This window comes from Falco naumanni, chromosome 9 (genome assembly GCF_017639655.2).
Source record: "Falco naumanni isolate bFalNau1 chromosome 9, bFalNau1.pat, whole genome shotgun sequence".
NCBI lineage: Eukaryota > Metazoa > Chordata > Aves > Falconiformes > Falconidae > Falco > Falco naumanni.
Genome location: NC_054062.1, coordinates 27,404,695 through 27,425,778, shown reverse-complemented (window position 1 = coordinate 27,425,778; position 21,084 = coordinate 27,404,695). Strand labels below are relative to the sequence as shown.

Below are 21,084 nucleotides of genomic sequence, written 5' to 3'. Positions count from 1 at the left end.
TGCAAACTGGAATATTGGCCTCACGGATACAATCCTGCTCCTATGGTCTGTGCTCAAGGAGTCATTTGCCTTAGATCAGCAGCCTGACTTCCCGAAGATGGCAAGCAGCTCAGCTACCGTGTCAGAAATATATCTGGAAAACAGATCACTCATAGGCCATAATGGAACAACACCTGATTTCCTGGGGTCAGAGCTTTTCTTGCAGCATTTATTAACAGCAGCTTAGAACGTGCGTTTCAGTGTACACCAGACCACGCCAATTATTACCATTACCAAAACGCCCCAAGCCGTTGCCAGACCTTGCTGTGCCAGGCGCTATAATAACTCAAAATAAGGTGACTGTGCCTGTCCCGCTCCACCCTACCCAATTCTGCCTCCCTGGGAGTGGGATCGCTAAGTGTAGGTGGCACATCGTAGCCAAGAGAGATGATGTCTTACTCACTCTCTTCAGATACAAGCTCCACCAATGCTGCTATTTCTTTTTTCTTTCCTTTGAAAGGCCCATTGCAGGAATTACGTGAAATGTGTCCATTTTATGATCTGTGACCACCTGGGAAAAGCTTCTCGGGAATAAAGCACCATGGAAAAGCATTTAGGTTTCCATAGTAACTGCATTTACCTATTTACTCTGTATCCAAAATTGTACAGTACGTCTGCACCTCCTTATCAGCTCCACTTGAGGTAGCAGAGTACAGCTGGGGTCAGGGCTCCCGCTATGGGCGCCCCAGCAGTTCATCTAACAGCCCTAGGGCTCCAATGCACCCACATTGCAGCCCTGGCCACACCGCGGGTGCACGGGAAGTCAGCCTGGGACAGACGTCCAGTTTCAATTCTGATCTCACATCGGGGAGTCTGTCGTGCCGGATCTCTGAGACAAACCCGGGTGTGTGTCAGGCTGGCAGCACATCCACTATAAACAGTTCAGGTTACACCCCCTCTGCCTCCGTATAGCTCACAATTATATAATCGCATACCCACATTTCTAGGAAAGCCTGTGAAAATCCTTACCAAAATGCATCTAAGATTTAAACATCCCAAAATACTCTCTTTCTGTGTATACCTCATCGATGTATTTGATTTTGAAATAACTGCTTGATTTTTTTTAATCGGAAGAAAACCTTCCTTACTTTTCTGGGTTTTTTTCCAAAAAAAATAACAAAATAACAAATAGGGTCAAATCCAGGCGCGATGAAGGCAAAACTCCCACTGAAGGGACTAAACTTCCACAGAAGTCAATGGCAATTTTACGTGGAAAAGGACTTCAGGACCTGTCCCACTGCAATGAAGGGCCTGATCTGAGGGGTTCTGAGTTCTCCATCAATGGGAGTTGCAAATGGGCAGCTATATACTGGGACCAGGACTGCAGAAAAGAAACATCAATAGTTATTGCAATGCTGAAGTCCCTCCTGTAATGTTAATTAAAGTATAATTAAGATAGCATACGTTCTGTCACCAAAAGCTTCAGCTAGTAATCATTCAAAGTAGTACTGACAACAAATAGCCTTGCAAAATACTGAGTAGATACACTTCGAAAAAAATTAAACATGCACTATCTTTCAAATTGCTAAAAAGTCTTGTATTTTGTCATCCAGTGAACCTTCTCTTGCTGTTTCTTACAAAATTAATACTGAGATCCTTTCTTAAATAATTATGGATACATATACATTTCATAACAAAAATTGTATCATATAAATATTTCTCACAGAAGCTGCAGAGATGGTGTGAGCAAAAAACTCCCTTCTGGGATTTTAGTAAAAGCAGATCTCACAAAGGATCTGGAAAGAAGAAAAAAACAACCTTATATTAATGTAGTCTCTTATATCCATGGTTATAATACTGATCTGGTCATCACAGAGAAATTTATTTCTATAAGTAAAAAAAAAAACAAACCACCAACCCCCAAAAATTAATGTTACAGGTTTCATGTAGTATAGAAGGAGGTATAAAATGGGATGTGTGCACATACACAGACAGACAGACAGACAGACAGATGAAAGAGATGTAAAAATCAGGATTCAAGGATGCAGCACAATTTTAACACATTAGCTGATGATTCTGAATGCTGGAGGTACTCCCTGCAGCAAGCATCCTTCCGTATGCACTGAAAACACCACACATCCTAGTTCATTTTAAATCATAAATTAAATAACCAAATGCTTACAGCCCTTACAGTGAGATAACATCAGGCGGAACGCTGCGAGGAATAGATCTGGCATTTTCACATAAAGCATTATCTTTGGTACAAGTACACCAGGCAGGACATTTTGGCTTCACTGGTTTCTTCCCTTCAGTCAGCAAAAGCACAGATAAAAGGCATAAGAAATAAGCAATTCTTCTAAAGGGTCTGCTGGCATTTCCCATTCTTTTGATCCGCTCTCGTTCCAGCCAGTTGAAAGAATATCCCAAAACATGAACAGGGGTTCTTTATTCAGCCATTGGATGTCTTTCTATAAGTCCAGGTCAATATTTGTCTCTGCTTTCCCAACCCTTTTCTTTCTCTTTCACTCTGTTTTTGTAGACAGAAACCTGCAGCTGATCTGTATGTTTCCACTCACTCATGCAACGTACTGCTCAGAGAAGAGACCTGCGAGGTGCTGTAAGATGGGGAAAATCCAACCGGCTGAAGGGAAAAAAAAAAAGAAGGGAAAAAAAAAAAAAAAAAAAGACTTGCATCACCACAAAAACACCAAGCACAACACAGCATTAGATTGCAAAGTGATGTAACTGAGAAATACACTGCTTTCTGTTTTCACAGGGAGGCCCTTTCCCTGTTGCCAAAAATAGTACAGCATTATGTTTTGCTGGTGGGTGGGTAAGTGGGTGTGGGGTGGAGTGTATGTGTGTGGGGAGAGAAATCAGTCATCTCTTACTGGATCCCTACAACCTCGTGAACCTTTGAGAATTATGCTTCACATACTGCAAGCAGCAGAACTAACGGCAGTATCCACAGGAAAATGAAATCGAGTGAAACCATCAAAAGCATTGCTGCAAAAGCTGTTAGATTAATTTTTATCCTTAGCCCTTATTGCACATATTTGTACCACTGAAAAACAAGCTGCCACACATGGAAAATATTACAACGTATGAGAGAATGCCTACAACTGTCATTCCTAAACAAAATATTTTCTCATGCAAAATAGACCCCAACTGCTGCTTTTCTTTTTTTTTTTTTTTTTTTTTTAATAAATAAACCCAAACATTCTTACTTGTTACATGTTTTCTGAGCTGGTTAAATAAAGTGGATCAAGCACTGTTCAAAATGGACAACATTAATTAAAAATTCAAGTTAAAAAATGTATTTGCTTGGAGACTGGTTTGATAATTTTAGATGGCAAAAAAGAAAACTGTTTAAATTTAAACAGCAGCTATGTTAAACCTGTAGTTAAGAATGGACCTTCTGTGAAAAGTGACAGGTTAGGGAGAGATTTTGATGGCAATAATGGATCTTTACAATGCTGCCTGGAGGCTGCAATTGAAATTAGTGCTAGGTGCAGTATGAATACTCTGTAAGGTACAGTCCTCAGCCTGACAACTTTACAGTAAACTACATTAAATATTTTATAGGGAACTTAGGCAGCACCTAAGTGTTATTCTATAAAGAAGGGTAAGACAAAAGTAATGGATGCCAAATAGCTGGAAAGCCATATGGGATGATTTTTTTTTTCCAATATGGGATTGCTGTTAGAAGAGTTTAATAGGTCTTGACACTTCCCTGTCAGACTGGCAGCACTGTTTATGTTACACAGATCACAAAACCTCATGATACAGAAGTTTAATACCGTCATCGGCTCCTTCATGTAGGTGCTGTCTTCTCACCAGGCAGCACTTGATCTCCTGATGAGGAAAGTCTCTTCTTGCCTTCTGGTTACTCCTCCGATTCCGCATGGCAACCTGGCTCTGGCCCATTGCTCCTGCTCTACAGGTCACGAAACCTCAAGACCAACACTGTGCTGTGTCTGTCTTCCTCAGGACCACCACCAGCAAGGCCCTAGGGCATACCCAGGTATGAGTGCCCAAAGGAATTTCATACGCTGTGGGTGAAAGGTGGCAGAGGGGAACGACAGCCTGCAAAACTGCAAGAGACTCAGTGTATGGAACCTAGGCAGGACCCCAGCGCTACTGAATCCTTCCCTGGGTGGTGGCTGAGGGCTGCCTCCCTCAAAAGAGAGGAGACCCACTGAGCTCGCAGCAGGTGGTGGGACTGCATCCTCTGAGGGACTGGGGCTGGCCAGAAATGTCCAGAAAGCTTTCAGAGGCAGAGGGCCCCTCCAAAGGCCCTGCTGGGAGAGGGAGCAGGCTCCGGTGCCTGTGCGATGGCATGCTCCCCGTCCGGCACCCGTCCGTGCCTGCGGGAGAAAGGGGAACCCATGCTTTCTCAGCTCCCTCCCTCTCTGTGCTGTGTTTTTGTACAGCTCTTTATTAATTTAAGTGTGGGCCTGTGTTTTTGCTCTTAAGAAAATCTTCCCTGTCAGCAGTCTCTCCTGAAGCAGGATTGACTTCAACTAGGAGTGACACAGAGCTGCATTATTTCTGAGCCCTTCCACCTTTCGTAAGAAAAAGGTACAGAATTACAGTAACTAAAACACTGAAATGATTATAAAGCAAATATCGATGCCTTCCCCTGGATATAAAGGTTACTTCTTGCTCTGGAAATTGTCTAAATGTATGACTGAGAAGGGAGCTGGATTTGTGAGACTTGCATAAGTAGGGTACACCATCTTCTCCCCTCCAAGATGTCCAAAGGCACAGACTTTGGTGAGGTGAGAACGGAAAATTCTCTAACTTTTATTCTGAAAGAGAAGAGGCCTGTTGTTGTTTGTTTGTTTATTCCTGGCAAAGCTACCCATTGCCATGGCAATCTGTTGCCACTGATGGTGAACCCCCTTGTTTAATTTCCTTCGGCTCATTCACTGAACTCCACCATCAATTACTTAGGCATTTCTTTTTAGTTAATACTGCAGCCACATTGTGAACCCCCTGAAAACTTCGCAGTGTAGTGGTTTTTTGGTAACAAAAGCACATTCTGCAGCAGAGCAGTAACCGGACTCCAGTTTTGTCCCTGCAGAGAACCGCCTCGAAGTTAGTCGTCTATTCCAAACTACATGCCAAAACAACCTCGTTTTCTCCAAAATTGCAAATATTATGGATATTTGTAACAGCTCTGTAAAAAGAGAGGCACAGATCACGTTTTCTAGGGGCCTTTTGTGCCAAGCTCAGCATCTCGTTTCTTGCCATGTAGCAGTTTAAAAACAAATCGGTCCGTGGATGTGCAGTGGCATAGCTGGTGGCCAGGGCTGCAGCGTTTGGGGCGCCCATCCCCGCGGCACGGCCGCCTGTCCCCGGCCGTGGGCGCAGGGCTGGCCTGCACGCCCGCACCCGGCGCTGCCGCCTTCCCGCCTCGCTGTGCCGGTGCGCCAGGTACTGCTTAGGCACACGGCGATTCAAAAATGCATTTATTTTTCTTTCAGCAAGGTTCCGGCAGGGGGGACGAGGGAGTTGCGGCTCGCCTTACTCGGTCTGCTTCCCATCCTTGGACTACGTTTTCGCCGAAGAACCTCCACCTCGCCGTGCCGCGGAGGTGCTCGCTGGCCCACATGTTCCGCTATGGGCACGGACGCACCGTGCTGGCTGCCGCTCCGGGCTCGGTTTCGGTACCGAGCGGGCCGGCAGGTCCCAAAGCGGACCTGAGCGGGGCCCCCCTCACCGCCGGGGCCGGGGCCGCCCCACCGCGGCCCGGTATCCCGGCAACCCGCCGCGCCGCAGCCCCGCCGCTCCCGGCCCCGGCGGCCCCTTGCCTGCTCGCTCGCCGCGCCGCTCCCTTTTAGCCCCGCCGGCCCGAGGAGGAGCCCGCCGGGGTCAGACGGGAGGAGAAGCCCCCCAGGGCCAGACGGCGGGGAGGGGGAGTGCGGCCCGGCTTCCCTGCGCCTTCCCCGCGCTCTGCCGGTGCCCGCTCACGGTTTGTGCCCCTGTGACAACGGAGGCTCCGTCACCCGCCGCTGCCCTCAGCTTGCTGCTTCCTGCTCTTCGTTAACGTGCTGTGGTGTTCCACCCCGCATTTTGACCAGAGCTAAGCAAGCCTTACCACCTCCCACACAGTCACCGTTTAGGCTAAGACTCAAATGGCTTATTTCTTCCAAGGCTGCCAAATTGTTTGGTGACAGCAATTTTTGGCAGCAGTCGACCATCTCACAACTGGCCTGGTGCAGCTGCATGAGGGAGGGTCCCGAGTTACAGGTCCTTATGCTAGCTGGCACCAGGGGTATTCACCTGCCGTTACTTGTGTTCTTCGGTCAGACTTGGCACAACTTCTGTGGCTTGATTTCTAGACCAAACACAGGCATTTATTATTATCCATGTTTACTAAAAATACACTTTTAGCAAGTATTCTCACCTATCTGGTTAAAATGTGGCTACTTCTATGAGTAAACCTGTTTGCTAAAGTATTTGAAGACAGCAAACACTAATGCTCAAAACATAGAGCCAAAAATTAGTTTGAAAAATATTTAATACTTTTTTGAGATATTAACTCTGCTCCCCTGACTATATTTGCATTAGTGCAGTATGTTTTCATTACCAACAGATGAATCTTAAATCTTAATAAGCTTCCTGTGGTCTCGTGCGTGCTACCTTTCCCTTTGCAGATACATATACTGTTACAGCTATCCTTCATTTCATCCCGCTTGTAGAAAATTGTGTTGCCTTTTCTATACCTAGGTGAGCTGCCTGCACATACATGGCCTAATCCAAAATCCACTGATGGTGATAGCGAGATTTTAATGAACTTTACTGTGCTTGGTGTTAGGCCCATAATATTACACCACACAGATGCGTAACAGTCTGAATCACACCCCAATATTCAAGAGTCTCCTAAAGAACAAAACATTGTCATTGCTATGTTACCACTGGAGCAGAAGGACTTTGAGATCAAAGACTCCTACAAAACACCTCATGAGCCTGAGTTTTCACTTTCCTAGTGCCACCCTTTTAACAAATTCTGCAGCAAATGGCAAATATAAAGCAGCTGAGACCAAGGCTGTACTTCCAATAAACAAAACTAAGTCTTGTGAATTCTAAACAGTTCTGAAAAGACTACGCTTTCTAGTAGATCGGGCACCAAAAGCCATTGCCAGGAAGAGGCCTTCTGCAGGTTAGGCATAATAAAACTTGAGATGCTTTTACAACAGTTCATAGCGCAGGCTAGCTTGGGTATGATCACAGAGCTATACAGAACTTTTTAGTTGGAAAGTTCTTCTGACTTTGCCCTATCCTGTCTATACAGGTCTGTATTACGTGTATCCTTCTTTATTACACCACGAGAATTTCATTAAAAGCAGAGCAACTAGGCCAGTCCCTTTGTCAAAAAGCTAAGGAAATGGCTACTTAATTGCTGCCAACTTTAGAGGGAAGAAAAACTTGGAGGGTGGTCTCCTTTCCCTTGCATAAAGTAGCTAGTTCACAGTTGGCCGAGAAGTCAGAAGTGATAATCTCTGAAATGAGTCAGGTCTAAGCTCTCATGGCGATGCAGAACACCTACTCCACTGAGCATATCCTGGTGAGTGTGCAGGTGGCTCTAGGCCTGCTCACTGGCTTAGGTACACCAGAATTTGAGCAACAAGAAAAAGTATGTCAGGAGAGAGATACCATTATCTGAACTGTGATTCTTTAAGAAAAACAAATGCACAATGTATTTCATCCAAAGAGAAGCTAGGCAAAATTAATCTATGGTTTTTTTATTTTGTTACAGCCTAGGACTTCTGACATCTTTATGATTCTTGATGCTTTATTTTTCATTGCACGTTTTAAAATAGTAAAGGATATTAGAAATTACCTCAGAAGACACTTTAAAGCTATAGGATTTCTACCCCTTGTGATTTTTGAAAGCTGCTCTCAGGCTGGGGAGGGTCTAGGGAGGACATCTCATCCAAGCTCCTGGGTAAGCAAGAGGGACAAAGGCTAAGAAGCTAGATATGAAGTATCCAGAATGTACTATGTTTTGATATCACATGACTTTTGAACCAGTATCACAAAATTTTAAGGACTTAATGCATCATCTTTGAATAGCTGATATTGACAGTACTGCTAACATTAAGTGTGTTTACATGTTCTGCAGGATGCCCATTCACGCTGGTCAGGCTATCTTCCAAGGCAGGCAAGTAAGTGCCACAGCTCCGTAGCTTTACCTTATGTAAGTAAAGAAAAATATCAGAAAAACTATCAAACAGAAAAATCCATTAACTGTCCTCAGGTCAGACATGGACATAACCTGAACTACCGGACTGCCCCTTTACTATGAGAAAGACCCCACAAGTTCTATTGATCTTGTTATGTATTGACTCCCAGTTTCCTCTGGGGTTGTCTGTTCCTGCTCCTCCAAATGAGATTGGATGCCTGTATGAATCCCTGAGCTGGGATTTCTTGCTCTTCCCTAGTTCCTGCATTCCGCTATGCTTTGCAACACACAATCCTGTAGCATGAATGAACTGCTCTCCTGAATACTAGCTGCTTTTCTCCAGACCTAAACAAATAGTTCCTGCTTTGTTTCTGTTGTCTGTGTTTTGCCTTGAAAATGCTGACAATGGATATTTGGAGTTGGGGGGGAAATGAAAAGAGCAAGGATATGAGCTCCAGAGCAAAGGAGAGCCCAATTCAAAGATGTATGAAGCAGTGGTTCGCAGCAGGAGTTGAACCTGTAGAGGGATGTATTAAGAAAGGAAACAATGAAAAAGAACACCAGGTTTTTACTTGCTGTAGAAATCTGCACTTTCTAAATCTTTCAAGAAAACTTCCAAGAAAATTTCTCTGTAATTTATACTCTGGGAAGATCAATACCTCATGTGTGCAAGGTTGGAAACGGGGACACTTTTCAACCAGACAACATGTCTATCCACTTCAGCAGAACTGACAATCAGATGCGTCACCTAGCAAGCATCCTGCCATAAGGAAGGATGGCAACCTCTCAGGAATGAAAAGTTGTGTTCAAATACACAAGTCACATTTTTGCCTTTTTTTTCCCTACACAGCCCAATCAGACATTAAAAGCATGACGCTACTAAGGGAATCTATGCTTAATATATAATTTGAAACGGTCTCGTGACATCCAAAGGAACTGATGTGTTGATATTGAGAACACAGTTCTGTGCAATGCTTTCCTTAATGGGATGGATTCTCTCTTCCCCACTCTTCCATGGGCTTTTGGTTCTGCCCTCTTTCACAGCTCGCTACCAGTGCTTCTGGTTCTGATGTTATTCTCTAAAATGGGATTAAACAAATGATCTAGTAAAAGAACAAAACAAAACAAAAAAACCTAAACAAGCCCAAATCCTTCCAAAGCAAAACAAGAATTGCTAGAGCCAGAACAAGCAGCTGAGGACACAAGCAGGGAGCGTTGGTTTCTCTGTTAGAGAAAATGTATAGGGAGCCACACAAGTCTGAGGGGCAGTTTCATATTGGAAATGCTCACAAACATTTAAATGAACCATAGGACAGAACTGGTGGCAAAATATCTCAGTCTGGACCAAACGGGACAAAATATGAACCTCATAAGATGCCTTAGTATTTAGCTAGCGTTGTTTAAAGGTTATCATCTAACTGGAGCACAGACCCTCAACAGGTGTATACAAACCGACACTTGATAATTATTATCTCCACTCTGCCAGCCCCTTGCACTATTTATTAATTTAGTAGTTGTTCACAGGAGGTATCCTCCATGCCTACAGTAAAAATAAGAGGGATAGAAAATCCAGTCCAGTAAGAACCCTTTATCCGAAACAAAATGTCCCAGATTTTCTAGCATGAGCAAGTGCTTTCTACAGACCCAAAACAACATACCACTGTCACTGTAGCTAAATGCCATTTAATTGGCAGCTAGAAAAGTCTATAATACATTTCTTCATGGAAAAATGTTTGAGCTCTTCTAGTTTGCCAAGATGCTAATTAAAAACAGACGGCATGTTATAAAATCCTTTCCTTGACCTGTACTATCTTACATTGCCCTTCTGTACTTTTTCATGGCATTGGCTCTCTGCAGAATTACTCTAATCTTTATGAACTTGTATTTAATTTTCCTTGTTATTTTGCAGACAGAAAAAAAGTAACTAAATGTTATTTATTTAAATGTACATAGGAAATGTGTTTTGTTACATGGCAGAGATAACAGGCTTTTGAAGAGAGAATCTTTACTCATTAAAAACAGAAGGTTTCTACATCCTGAATAATTCATAATGAAAGAAATCTTAGTGCCACTGAAGTCACTGAAATAGTTCAAGCAAAAGCCTCACTGGAGTGCCACTGACATAATGAATTGCATGAGGACGTGCCTCATGAAACACATATTGGTGTTTCATCAGTGCTAAACAAAATGCTTTACAAAGTGAGGATTTGGATCAGCACGGAAACATTTTAAGAGGTCATCAGTGATAGCACCACAAGTGCATTTTACTGATGTTTTTATTATTCTTAATAATTCAAGAAATCTGGAAAAATACCTTGTTTCAGTAAGAGTTAATCCCTTCTACCTCCAGCAAATACTATATCTGCCTGACACCCCCCCGACCTTGTGGTAGGCACGCTGGCACTGCACAAGCCCAGCGTAGATTCTCCATCAAATGAGATACCACACCAAGCTGAACTCCCTGGTCTCTTTTCCTTACAAACCACATCCCCCTGCAGAGGAGACTCTGGAGGGCTGAAGAAGTCCATCACATCTGTTTGCTTATATGCCAACATGCTATTTACTCAGTACAGCTTTAAGAAAGGATTTGCTCTCTTGGCTGCTGGCTCTCTCCCTCTGCAGTGGGAGAGCAAAACCGGCAAAACATTGTTATCTAAGAACTGGCTGTAGTTTTAAATGTAATTTTCATAGCAACCAAGAGATACATGTTTTAGTTATAACTGCTCAGAAGCTAAAGGATTTTCCCTACCTTAAGAATGGTAACATTCACATTTCGAGCTTACAATGTTGTTTCCGTGTCACTTTTCTAAGACAACAACCCAAATTCCATAGAGCTGACTTTCTTCTAGACACCAATCCCTTTTAGGCATCTCTAAGTTTCCACTGTTGCTGCCCTTGTGATTTAGGCAGAGTCATTAAAACTGGAGGGTCTAATTCCCAGCCTTGATATAATACATCAGTAAGAAGTAATAAGCTCCTTCATGAAGCAATATAGCTCCCCAGCTAAATAAATGGCACACGCTACTGATTAAACAAAGGCGTATGTAGCTTTTTTCCTAAGCATTTTTTGAAGCAAATAGACAAATATGTAAAAGAAAAAGAGAAAGACAAAACAAGAGGAGAGGGAACTGAGAGCAGTAGAGACATCTCAGAAACTGAGATCTTAGACCCCCCGGCATTGGAAAGGAGGACCTGAGAAACATCCCCGAAGAGCAACTTGGCACAAGTATTGGCTGAAAAGAGCTTGGAGCTGCAAATAGCCTCCTGCTCTTCAATTTGCTCTTCATTCAGGGAAATGAGCGCTATGTATTCTTTGCAAATAAAGACCATATCAAAGACACCTGATCCCATTAACAATTTATTTTCCTAAACAGAACAATCTGAAATAATGACTTTTCAGATAACTGCTCAGGTGAGAAGCAGTAACAATGCTCTCTGCTTCTGACACCTCTGTCTCCTTGAGGGGAGGCAGATCTCCTTTCATATACACATTATATATGTATTAAGATATCTCTCTCTCAAGGGCTATATTTAGCTTTTATTCACAGGCGAGCACCACAACCACTTATTCATTCTTTTCATGCTTTACCTGCTGTTTGCAAGGCTGCCCTGATGCTAAAAATAGCTTCGCATGTTAGAGGAGGGTTGCTATAGATTCAGAATGGGTGATGTTAGGAAGACAGCTAAATCCCTCTTTGCTGAGGACATGGAGGATCCACATGCGGCTGACAGGCAGCTGTATTATTATCTGTGACCTGGGCTGCAGTGCCCTTTCATAATGACTCACAGGCTCCAAGGTTCAGGTGTTTGTGTTGTTCTAAGACTGCACTGAACTGCAAATCAATACAAATCGTGGATGTCACCATAAGATTAAGGCTTTGGATTTCATACTGTAGTCTTAGATCACAGTGCAACAGTATCTTCATATATTAATAGCGCATTAGCTTCTTTTTAACTGGGAAAAAAATTTAATATTCTGTTGTATGGGCATATTTTTCTGCAGGCATTGACGTCTCCAAGTAAGAAAATATCAAAATGCTTTGCTAGTTGTTCTTACTATAGAGTTGAAAGGATGACAATTCATCATGTATTTGATTACTTTCAAGACAGCAATGAAACCACATAAAAAAATTGTACTACATACTGTTGTTTTGAACTTCTGGCAGTGTGTCCTCTGACAATGCTGACAAAGCTAATGTTAATTTTGGAAGTTACCTTCCTGTCTACAACTTAATGGATAGTGCAAGTGGAAACTGCTTATACGTAACTTTCCAACTCATTTACTGCATAAAATAGTGAAGTGTGCTACAGGTAAGCGTCATTTGATTGTTAAGGTCATGATACCTATGTTTTCAAAATTTGTCTGACAAAAATTTTGGAATCATAAGAAAGATTTTATTTTGTCAAGCTTGAATATGTGGAATTTTTGAGGACTGTCATTAGAATACAGTTATCTCTATAGTCTGCAATTAAAAGTGTCTTATAATATTACCCATCTTTTAGAAATCACTTTCCTGCATTAGGAGAATATCACTAGTTGCATCCTTTCAGGGAGATGAAGATAAGATAAATGAAGATAAGCAAGTGTCTAATAAGACTTACTTTTCTTTCATAATGTAGTAAAATCCTTCCAAATGGTAACAACCTGATCTTGAATTTGAAAGCATTATACATAAATTAAAGGGCAAGCTGCAAGAAAAAATGGATGGCAAAATACTGGTCATTAAAGCAACACCGATGTGGAAACATGGGAATTTTATTCCACAGTATAAATTAGCTCCCAAACATGTAGTAAAACCGGTTCATTTCTGTATACAGAATACCTTAGATCTACTCAGCTACATTAACTTTCTAAAAAAATAGGTGATTTTAGACAATTACAATGAAAAGTTACAAGCTCAACAGAAAATTTTATGAGAAAAATTATGCTTCAGGAGTCCCATATTACAAACTGAATTTAATGTTTCATCTCCAAATACCAATTTTCCTAGTTCTTAAAACTTGTGGATGGATTATGCCCATATCTAAGATAAATGAGGTAGTCAGAAGAGTGTTTTCCTTTTGTTAACAGACTCAGATTATAGAAACCTGCCAAATACTGACTTTATTAAGGCTGAGTTTCAAACAGAAGTTGATTGTGCAGGGAGAGAGTGGCATGGAGTGACTAAAAAGATTATTAAAATATTTTAAAGCAAATAACCTCAAATAATACACTCCATCTTATAAGAACTGTATATCTGAGGACAGTGTAATGCAAGCTTGAGAGAAGATTCCATCATATGCTAAAGGAAATACTTTTTCACTCAAACCTCACTGCACATCCTGACCCTTATCTTTCATGTAGTTATGTTTTATTTCCATTCAAGAAAGGCAGTCATCTAGATATATAACTGTTAATACTTTAACATATCACTTGCAAATTGAATGTGGTTTCAGCAAGTAGCAGGATCTCCCCCAAGGTACAAGCTGGAATATTTCTTTTTACTTGATATAGATAGATTCCTCAGCAGTTTTTTGAGTCTGCCTTCTTTACTTCTAGAGTTGTGGATATCGCACAGCTCAGTATTGCTGGCTACAAGTAACATAACTTAATATTTGAAACTAAGCTAGACTAATTGTTCCCATTTAGGATCGTTATCCTTCCCATTCCACCTACGTGCCATGGCATGAATAGGATCCCGACAATACTTTCAATAGAAAAGTAGATTGTATTTCAGTACTTTATGTCTGAATGGTATTGGTGATTAAATAACACAAAATTGTATTTAATTTGAAATATAAACCCTATTATTTCCAAAATCTGACAATCAGGAGTATACTTCTACTAATGAAAGGTCAGTTCTAGCAGAATGGCTAATGGTATTATTAATTAAATGAGGTCTCACAGTGGTATTCTATAAGCATGTTCACAAAAAAAAAAGTGAAACAGGAATTTTTACTGATTTATCCTAATTCACTGCTCAGAACAGCCTCTTTATATCCCTCTATCCTTCAGTTTCCACTAAACGATCAGCTGTTGATCACCGCAACCCAGATACTATCAGCCTCTGCAGGCAGTTACTGTACTACTTTACTGTGTCAAGTAATCTCACTGAAATCGTAAGATGAAATGCAGGTTGATTCTGTGATCATTACACCTTATTATGCTGTTATACCTTATTTTTTAAAGCCTATCTGTGAGATTCCAAACAATTGATTACACACGGTATATTGCAAATAACCCCTGCTACTAAGTATTTTCTTTGCTTGTGAGACAACCACTGGAAAACACTGTGGTGAACACGCCTGGCCAGCTGCGTAGTATAGTTTGCAGGACTGACCTTGATCGCTGGATTAAGATCTCAACTTTTGGTTAAGTTAAGATGCAACACATCTTTTTCTAGAATGCTAGCTATACAAACTTAACTGCTTCTATGACTCAGAGGATAGAAACTCATCATTTACCTTTTTACACAGAAGACTTTAGATTCCATATATTCAACTAAAAATTATTTGTATCTCCCCTCAATCCTCATCAGAAGTGAATATACATACATACACGGTAGATGTTATGCACAAAAATGTGTATAAGGAAACAAAGGAATGCATATCTTTTCCACCACTGTTTAAAAGTTCAATGGACTGTAATTTTCCTCACATATTATTTTTATTTTCATAAAATCAGTGGGAAACAATGTAATTTACAGAAAACAAGTCGGTACTTATTTGTCAGTTGGTGGGAGTTTTTATTTCCACTTTATTGTATTTCCCCACTGTTGCTTATTATTTTCTTTCATTTTTTTATTTACATAATAACTCTGATATCAAACTGGAAAAAAATGTATTTCCCCTTTTCTTGGACTTATGTATTTGAATGCCATCAGTCACTTTCCACCATAGCAGATCTAGACACAAAAGTAGGATTAAGCATTCTTTGCTGTCTTAGGAAAATGTTCATACTTTGGGGAATTTAAGCATACTGCACCTCTAAAATCTCTTCAAATGAAAACTGGAACATGGAGGAGTTGGTTTCTGTATTCCACTTATTTCAATGTAGGCTGATAAAACTAAGAAGTAATATTTTGTGCATATTGATAATTACTTTTTAATTAAATTCCTGATCAGCTAACGTCGCTACACTTGTCTATGCATGCCTACGTGCATGTGTAGGCTTTGTTCTCAGCAGAGCTGCTAGACTGTAAACTCTCAAAATTCCCTGCCACACAAGTGTGGCATTGACAGTGAGAATTAAAGGACACTAGACAGGAGTCTACATAATATATCTCTAAGGGGATTTATTAGGTAAAATTCTTTATTTTTTGAAAAAAACCCCAAACTTCGGAGATAATATGGGAGGTTGCTTCCATTATTTTATATTTTTTATTTATATATTTATATTTTTTGATGAAAGTCTGCTTTATTATTTCCGTAACTGGATCAGTTAGGCTTTATAGGGTCATACTGGCATTATTTACAATACACCTCTTAAAAAGGGCTTTCAGCCTAGTTTATTTTAATGATATTTAAGTTAATGATTTTTAAGTTCACAGAAATTGTAGGATCAAGGTTGCTGCTACAAATGTTCCCTTAATTGCAACGGAACGAATGAATGAAACAATCAGGTTTTCAAGGTACTAAGATAAGATTATTACATAACTCTGAACTTTCTAGTCATAGTCATAACTTTCTAGTCATAGTCAAGAAAAAACCAGATGTTAGAAATTCAAACATTTATAGTTCTTCATGTGTATGTCGATTTATTAGTGTGTTAAGAGTGTAAGTGATGCTACCATCAAATAAAGTGTTAAGTATGACTTAAACTACTTCTGTCCATGATAATGAAGATTAAGGCTACTCCTCTGCCAACAGTAACAAAAAAAAATTTGTGAATTGTACTTTAAAGCTGAGAGGCCCCATCTGTGTCACAAAAGGTAGAGCTAATGGAATAAATCAGGTCAGGTTGTATTTTCTAACACTGTGGCCTAAACTGGGATTCTGTTTACCGAACTGATCAGCTAAGAATAAGGGTGCAGTTTCCTCATATTTTGCTTCTTCGGAGATTTTCTCAACAACTGAAACTTTCATTTTTTTCAAATTTTTTGATTTTTTAAAAAAATATTTTTAATGAAAGCTTTTGATTATTTTTCTTTATCCTACCAGCAGAGCAACCTTGATCTGGAATTTGAGATGTGCACTGTCCTCTTCTTGAGTTTTGCATTAGTGTTTAGAAAATTCCCAAACTTTGGGCTCAAAGTAAGTGCTCTGCAGACAGCCAACAAAACCACCACCTTCAGATAAAGTCTGACAGTGCATTAGGCAGGAAGTAGTTGTGGAGGTTTGCAGCGGTTTGTTCACCCTAGAAGTACAGGAGCCTGGAATAAGAAAGGTCTATAGGTCAAATTCTACTTCATACAGCCTTCCAAAATTCCAGCATCTGTTAGCTCTGCCTTTAGTTTCACAGAATCGGGGCCAGATTTTCAAAAGAACAAATTTTCCAAATTGTTTATTATATTGGAAGCCTTAATGTTCTAGAAATTCTGTTCCCACATGATGTAGCTGATATTGATCTCCGATCATGTTAAACAGGAACAATTAAAAGGAAAATTTCCACTGGTAATTGGAATTTAGGAAATTCTATACTCTTATAATAGGATTAGATATCATGTTATTATCTCTATTTTATCTTGTTGACAATTACAGTGCAATACAATGTGGTTACTTATACACAGGTCTGGGATTTTGGACAAGGGAAGAAACTGATGAACAATCAGATGCTATTTTTTCGAAGGTACATTTCTAACAATGATTACACAATGAAATGGTAATTGCAACTTCAAAATAGCATAAAGCAGCACAGCTGCTCTCGAAATAATGGAAATAGCACAGGCTCCTCTATGATATTTTTTGTAACTTCCTCTATACTGGAAAAAAATTTAAATACAGAAGTGCTTTTATTGATTAAATTATCAGCCAAACAAATAAAACTACATTTGCCTTTTAGCATAGCAACATTGACATCTAGTGGCTAATTAAACTCCACGTTTGATATCCTTTGTATGACAAAAGCCATGGAACATACCATTTACTAAATCTGACAAAATAAATATGCAATGCAACAGCCTGCTCTCCTTACATAACCTCTAGATGATTACAGAATGACAGCAAGTCTCTAATGACTAGTTTAGAGCGACAACCCCAGCGGTGGGAACTGGTGAGCGTGAGCCATGGTCCCTCACCACAGCGCCACTGGTTTTCCCTGACTGTCAGGAAGTCAGGCTTGGGAGTCAGCTGTCTGACTCAAGTATGTATCTTGCTCAGGGCTTGTTGGGAGGCATAAAGCATCCCTAAAGTTATACACAGGTATATCTAAAAGAAGAAGAACTACACTTACTGAATGTAATGTTACTGGCATACGCGAATGTCCATTTTTAGTTCTACTTGCTTTCCTACAAATTACTAGGGGGGGTCAGACAGAGGAAGATGAAAATCAGGAACACAACAGATGCCATGAGACTGTTCATACTATGAAGACATGAAAATAAATGCTTTGGGAACTTACTTCATAGACATGCAGAAGACAGGAAGGTGTCAATATCAAATTACAAAGTCTAATTTCCTCATTTTTCAACAAGACAACTGACTTAATGGAGAACGAGAAAAGATTAGACAGGATAAATCTCAATTTTACTAGCATTCTTGATGATCCCACATCACTTTCTCATCATCAAACTCAAATGTAGTCATATGTCCTCTGCAAGCAGCTCTTGTAATGAATATGGTTGTCAGTGACTGCCTTGCCCTCGCTCTCCATACCAGTGGTAGCTGCCTCTTCTGTCCTGCTGGCAAAGCTGCCTGATTTGCTTCATTAAAAATTGGACCAATTTCTTAATTGGCTAACTGAGCTAATTTTGACCAAACAAACAAAAGGCTGTTGAGTTTAAGCAACTTTATCAGATCTTAGAAGGCAATAATCTCCTGCAGGAAGGTCGAGATATTTCGTCCTAGCTAAACAGTGATAAGGACTAAACAGCTATGCTTAGTGTTTCTTAGAAATACAGAGGGAAATCAGAGTCTGAAGAAGAGCAATAAAACATCTACAAGTTTTCAAAAATATCTATGGAAAGGTTGAAGCACTTTAATTTCTTCAGCTTCAAAAAGGGGAGACTGTGGGCATGTATGTCCTTGAGAATGCAAAGATTCATTATTCAACTGATGCTCAGTTCCTGCTTTTTGTACCAACTAGTGTAGGGCATTAAGAAATTATCTCAAGTAGCAACAAAGGAGATTTATCTTAGATATTAGGAAAAACCCCTATATACCTAAGAGGTTAATAGATTAAGCTCTTTATGCTGTGAAATATACTATACTGGAAGCTTTTAGGAACCGCTCAATAAGTATGTCAGGTATAGTTCTTTGAATTCTGCATCTCAATGACTTAATACCTTCTTTCGGTACATACGCACTAATAGAAGTAAGCTTTCTGGGTACACTAGGTCTCATACTCGGCCCATGTCTAGATTTAGAGCAGGAGTAAAGAAAGAACTACAGTGATGCTGTCTCCTTCATGGGCCATGAAATTCAGGGCTATAATTTAAAAGTATAGTTTCACATTACTGTTAAGCTGATCTAATAGAGAGGTGCTGCTGAAAGGACCACCCTTGTTTCTCACTTCCCCCTTCCCTCCTGTCCCATCCCTCCGTCCCTCACCTTTTTTTGCACCACCACTATTCCTCATCAGACATCAAAGCAGGATAGTCAGAGGAGTCTGAGTGGCAGAAAATGAAATACTGCAGTTCAGCAGAAGTGCTCAGATGAGCACTAGTGCCAGTTCAAAAAGAGGAATGCTCTCTTCAGCGGCAACTAACCCATGGATTGATTTACTTGTAATGGAAAACTGTGTTCCTAAGGTTTGGATGTATAATAATTGAAATCCAACTTACAACTGTAGCACCTCCTGCTCTGCGAAGAGTTATGCCCTTCTCTTCTTTTTCCCCATATCTTTCAGTCCAGTGGGACTTGTATAAGAGAACTGTCCTTTTTGGTGTCAAAGCATAGTGATGCTAGATTTAAACTATGGAGATGCTCCCATAGGATCAAACTATAATGCATATACCAAGGGTTAAGGACAGGTCCAGTTTCAACTTACAGTTTTCTTAGGAGGCCGTTTCTGATCCACTTCCCCAGCTGTGCCTTACTATAGCCCACATATAAAAGCAGTCAGGTGATGTTTGAAAGCAACACAGTCAGATATCAGAAGAGTAACAAAGCAAGATGAAATTATCTAGCTTCTATTCTCAGAAAAGCTGTTTATAAAGTAACTTCAGCATCTACAACAGTTTCCATAGTTGGCCTCACTGCAGAATTTTCCTCTGTCCCAGAAACTTTATTTTTTCTATATGCAGGCTTCTGTGGCCACAGCACAATGCCAAGAGATTCAAGAACTGTAAATCTTTCCTCTACCTTTCCCACTTTTCTTCAAAGTGCATAATCAATGATATGTTGGCCCAGTTTCTAGAATCATGTCAGGATTCATTCACACTAAAGCAGTCTGTCATTTCCGTAAGAGGAACAAAAAGATGCCTGCTATTACAGCTTCGTAGGTATACATTATTTATTTTGAGATATTTAAATTATTAATTAGGACAATTCCATTTTTGCAACGGAGTCTCTGCCCTTTAGATTAAACGGGCCACATTCAGTAAGACTTCAGCAGAATGCTGCATACACTCTAATACGCATACTGCCACCCAGTTCCTTTCTACAGGGCACTTGAGCATCACCTTTACATCCCCTCAGAGTGATAATATCATAACCAGTGACACAAATCAGGAGAAAAAAATCATTTTGCTTTTAAAATTGAGATTTGGTAGGCAAGGTAAGGAGTTACACTGTCACCATGGGGTGTCATTGACTCACTGCATAATAGCAACTAGCTATTACTTATATTTTACAACTTAGATATTACAGTAGCAGTATTTCAGTTTTAAAAATTTCCCTGAATTGAATCTATCTGTGGTTTAAGACTCCAGGAATCAATAACACGGCTGGGAAACTCTGACACAGCCCAGAAGAAAGTATCCGTGATGGATTAAAGCATTTCAGACCTCGGCAGTCAAAATGCTGGTTCAGTTATCGTGTGCCCTCATGTCTGATGGGAAACGGTATCAGCCCTCTGACAGCTGCTTGCTGTATCTGATGACTTAATGCCGAAGGCTGGTATTTCCCAGCTAGCTTACGAGAAAAGAGTTTTGGTTCTTAAAGCTCCTTTCCCTCATGCAACCCACAGGCTCCCCAACTCTATCACTCTGTTGCCGTCTGTCCTCACAGAGAAACTGGGTCACAGCCTGCCCGCCCTTCTTCTAACTGCGAGAGGCGATTGAAAAGAAGAGAAACGGCTAAAACATGTGGAGATCAATGCTACATATTACCTTGCCGAGGCTGCCGGGGCGCTAATAGGGCTGTGACGGAGCTCCGTGCCGCGCTGGGGCAGCGCACACACCTACTGCACGGAGCCCGGCCCCGCGCCCCCCGGCAGCTCCGGCCAGCGGGGAGCGCCCGCCCAGGGCCCGTCCTGCCTGAGGGGCTGCTCCCGCCCCGAACCCCCGACGGAGCCGCTGCCGGCTCCGAGCCGCCGCGGTGCCCCGGCCCGTCCCGCCTCAGTTCCGCCGGCGGGACTCCCCTGCCCGACAGCGCCGGGCTGGGCCGGGGGCCGAGCGGGACGGGGAGGAAAGGGGAGCGCTGAGGCCTCTCTGGGAGCCACTGCGGCCGCGTCCTACCTTCCCAGAGGCGGAGACCGCCGCAGCCGGGGCCGCGCATCGGGTTCCCGGCCAGGGAGACTCCCCTCGCCCCTAACCATGATGAGCGGCTTTCCCCTCCCCTCCGTCGCCCCGCCGCGCTCTGCCGGCTCCCCGCGCCCCTCCGCCCCGCGCCGCGCC

The 21,084-nt window shown here is 41.4% G+C and overlaps 1 protein-coding gene across 4 annotated transcripts in view; it reads right to left on the bottom strand.

Moving 5' to 3' along the window:
• The window catches only part of LGI1 (leucine rich glioma inactivated 1), a 30,739-nt gene extending 9,718 nt beyond the window's left edge, over positions 1–21,021 (bottom strand). The window contains exons 1-3 of one of the 4 annotated variants that reach the window (XM_040605573.1): positions 20,926–21,021; positions 2,171–2,620; positions 1,704–1,775 (exon numbers count right to left, since the gene is read on the bottom strand). In XM_040605573.1, the coding sequence (XP_040461507.1) occupies positions 1,704–1,775; positions 2,171–2,361 (263 nt within the window). In that variant the 5' untranslated portion in view covers positions 2,362–2,620; positions 20,926–21,021. Of the gene's footprint in view, positions 1–1,703; positions 1,776–2,161; positions 2,621–3,779; positions 5,289–20,577; positions 20,683–20,925 lie in introns of those variants that run through there. The other 3 variants (XM_040605575.1, XM_040605574.1, XM_040605577.1) reach the window with 3 other exon arrangements.
• Positions 21,022–21,084: the final 63 nt, after the last annotated feature.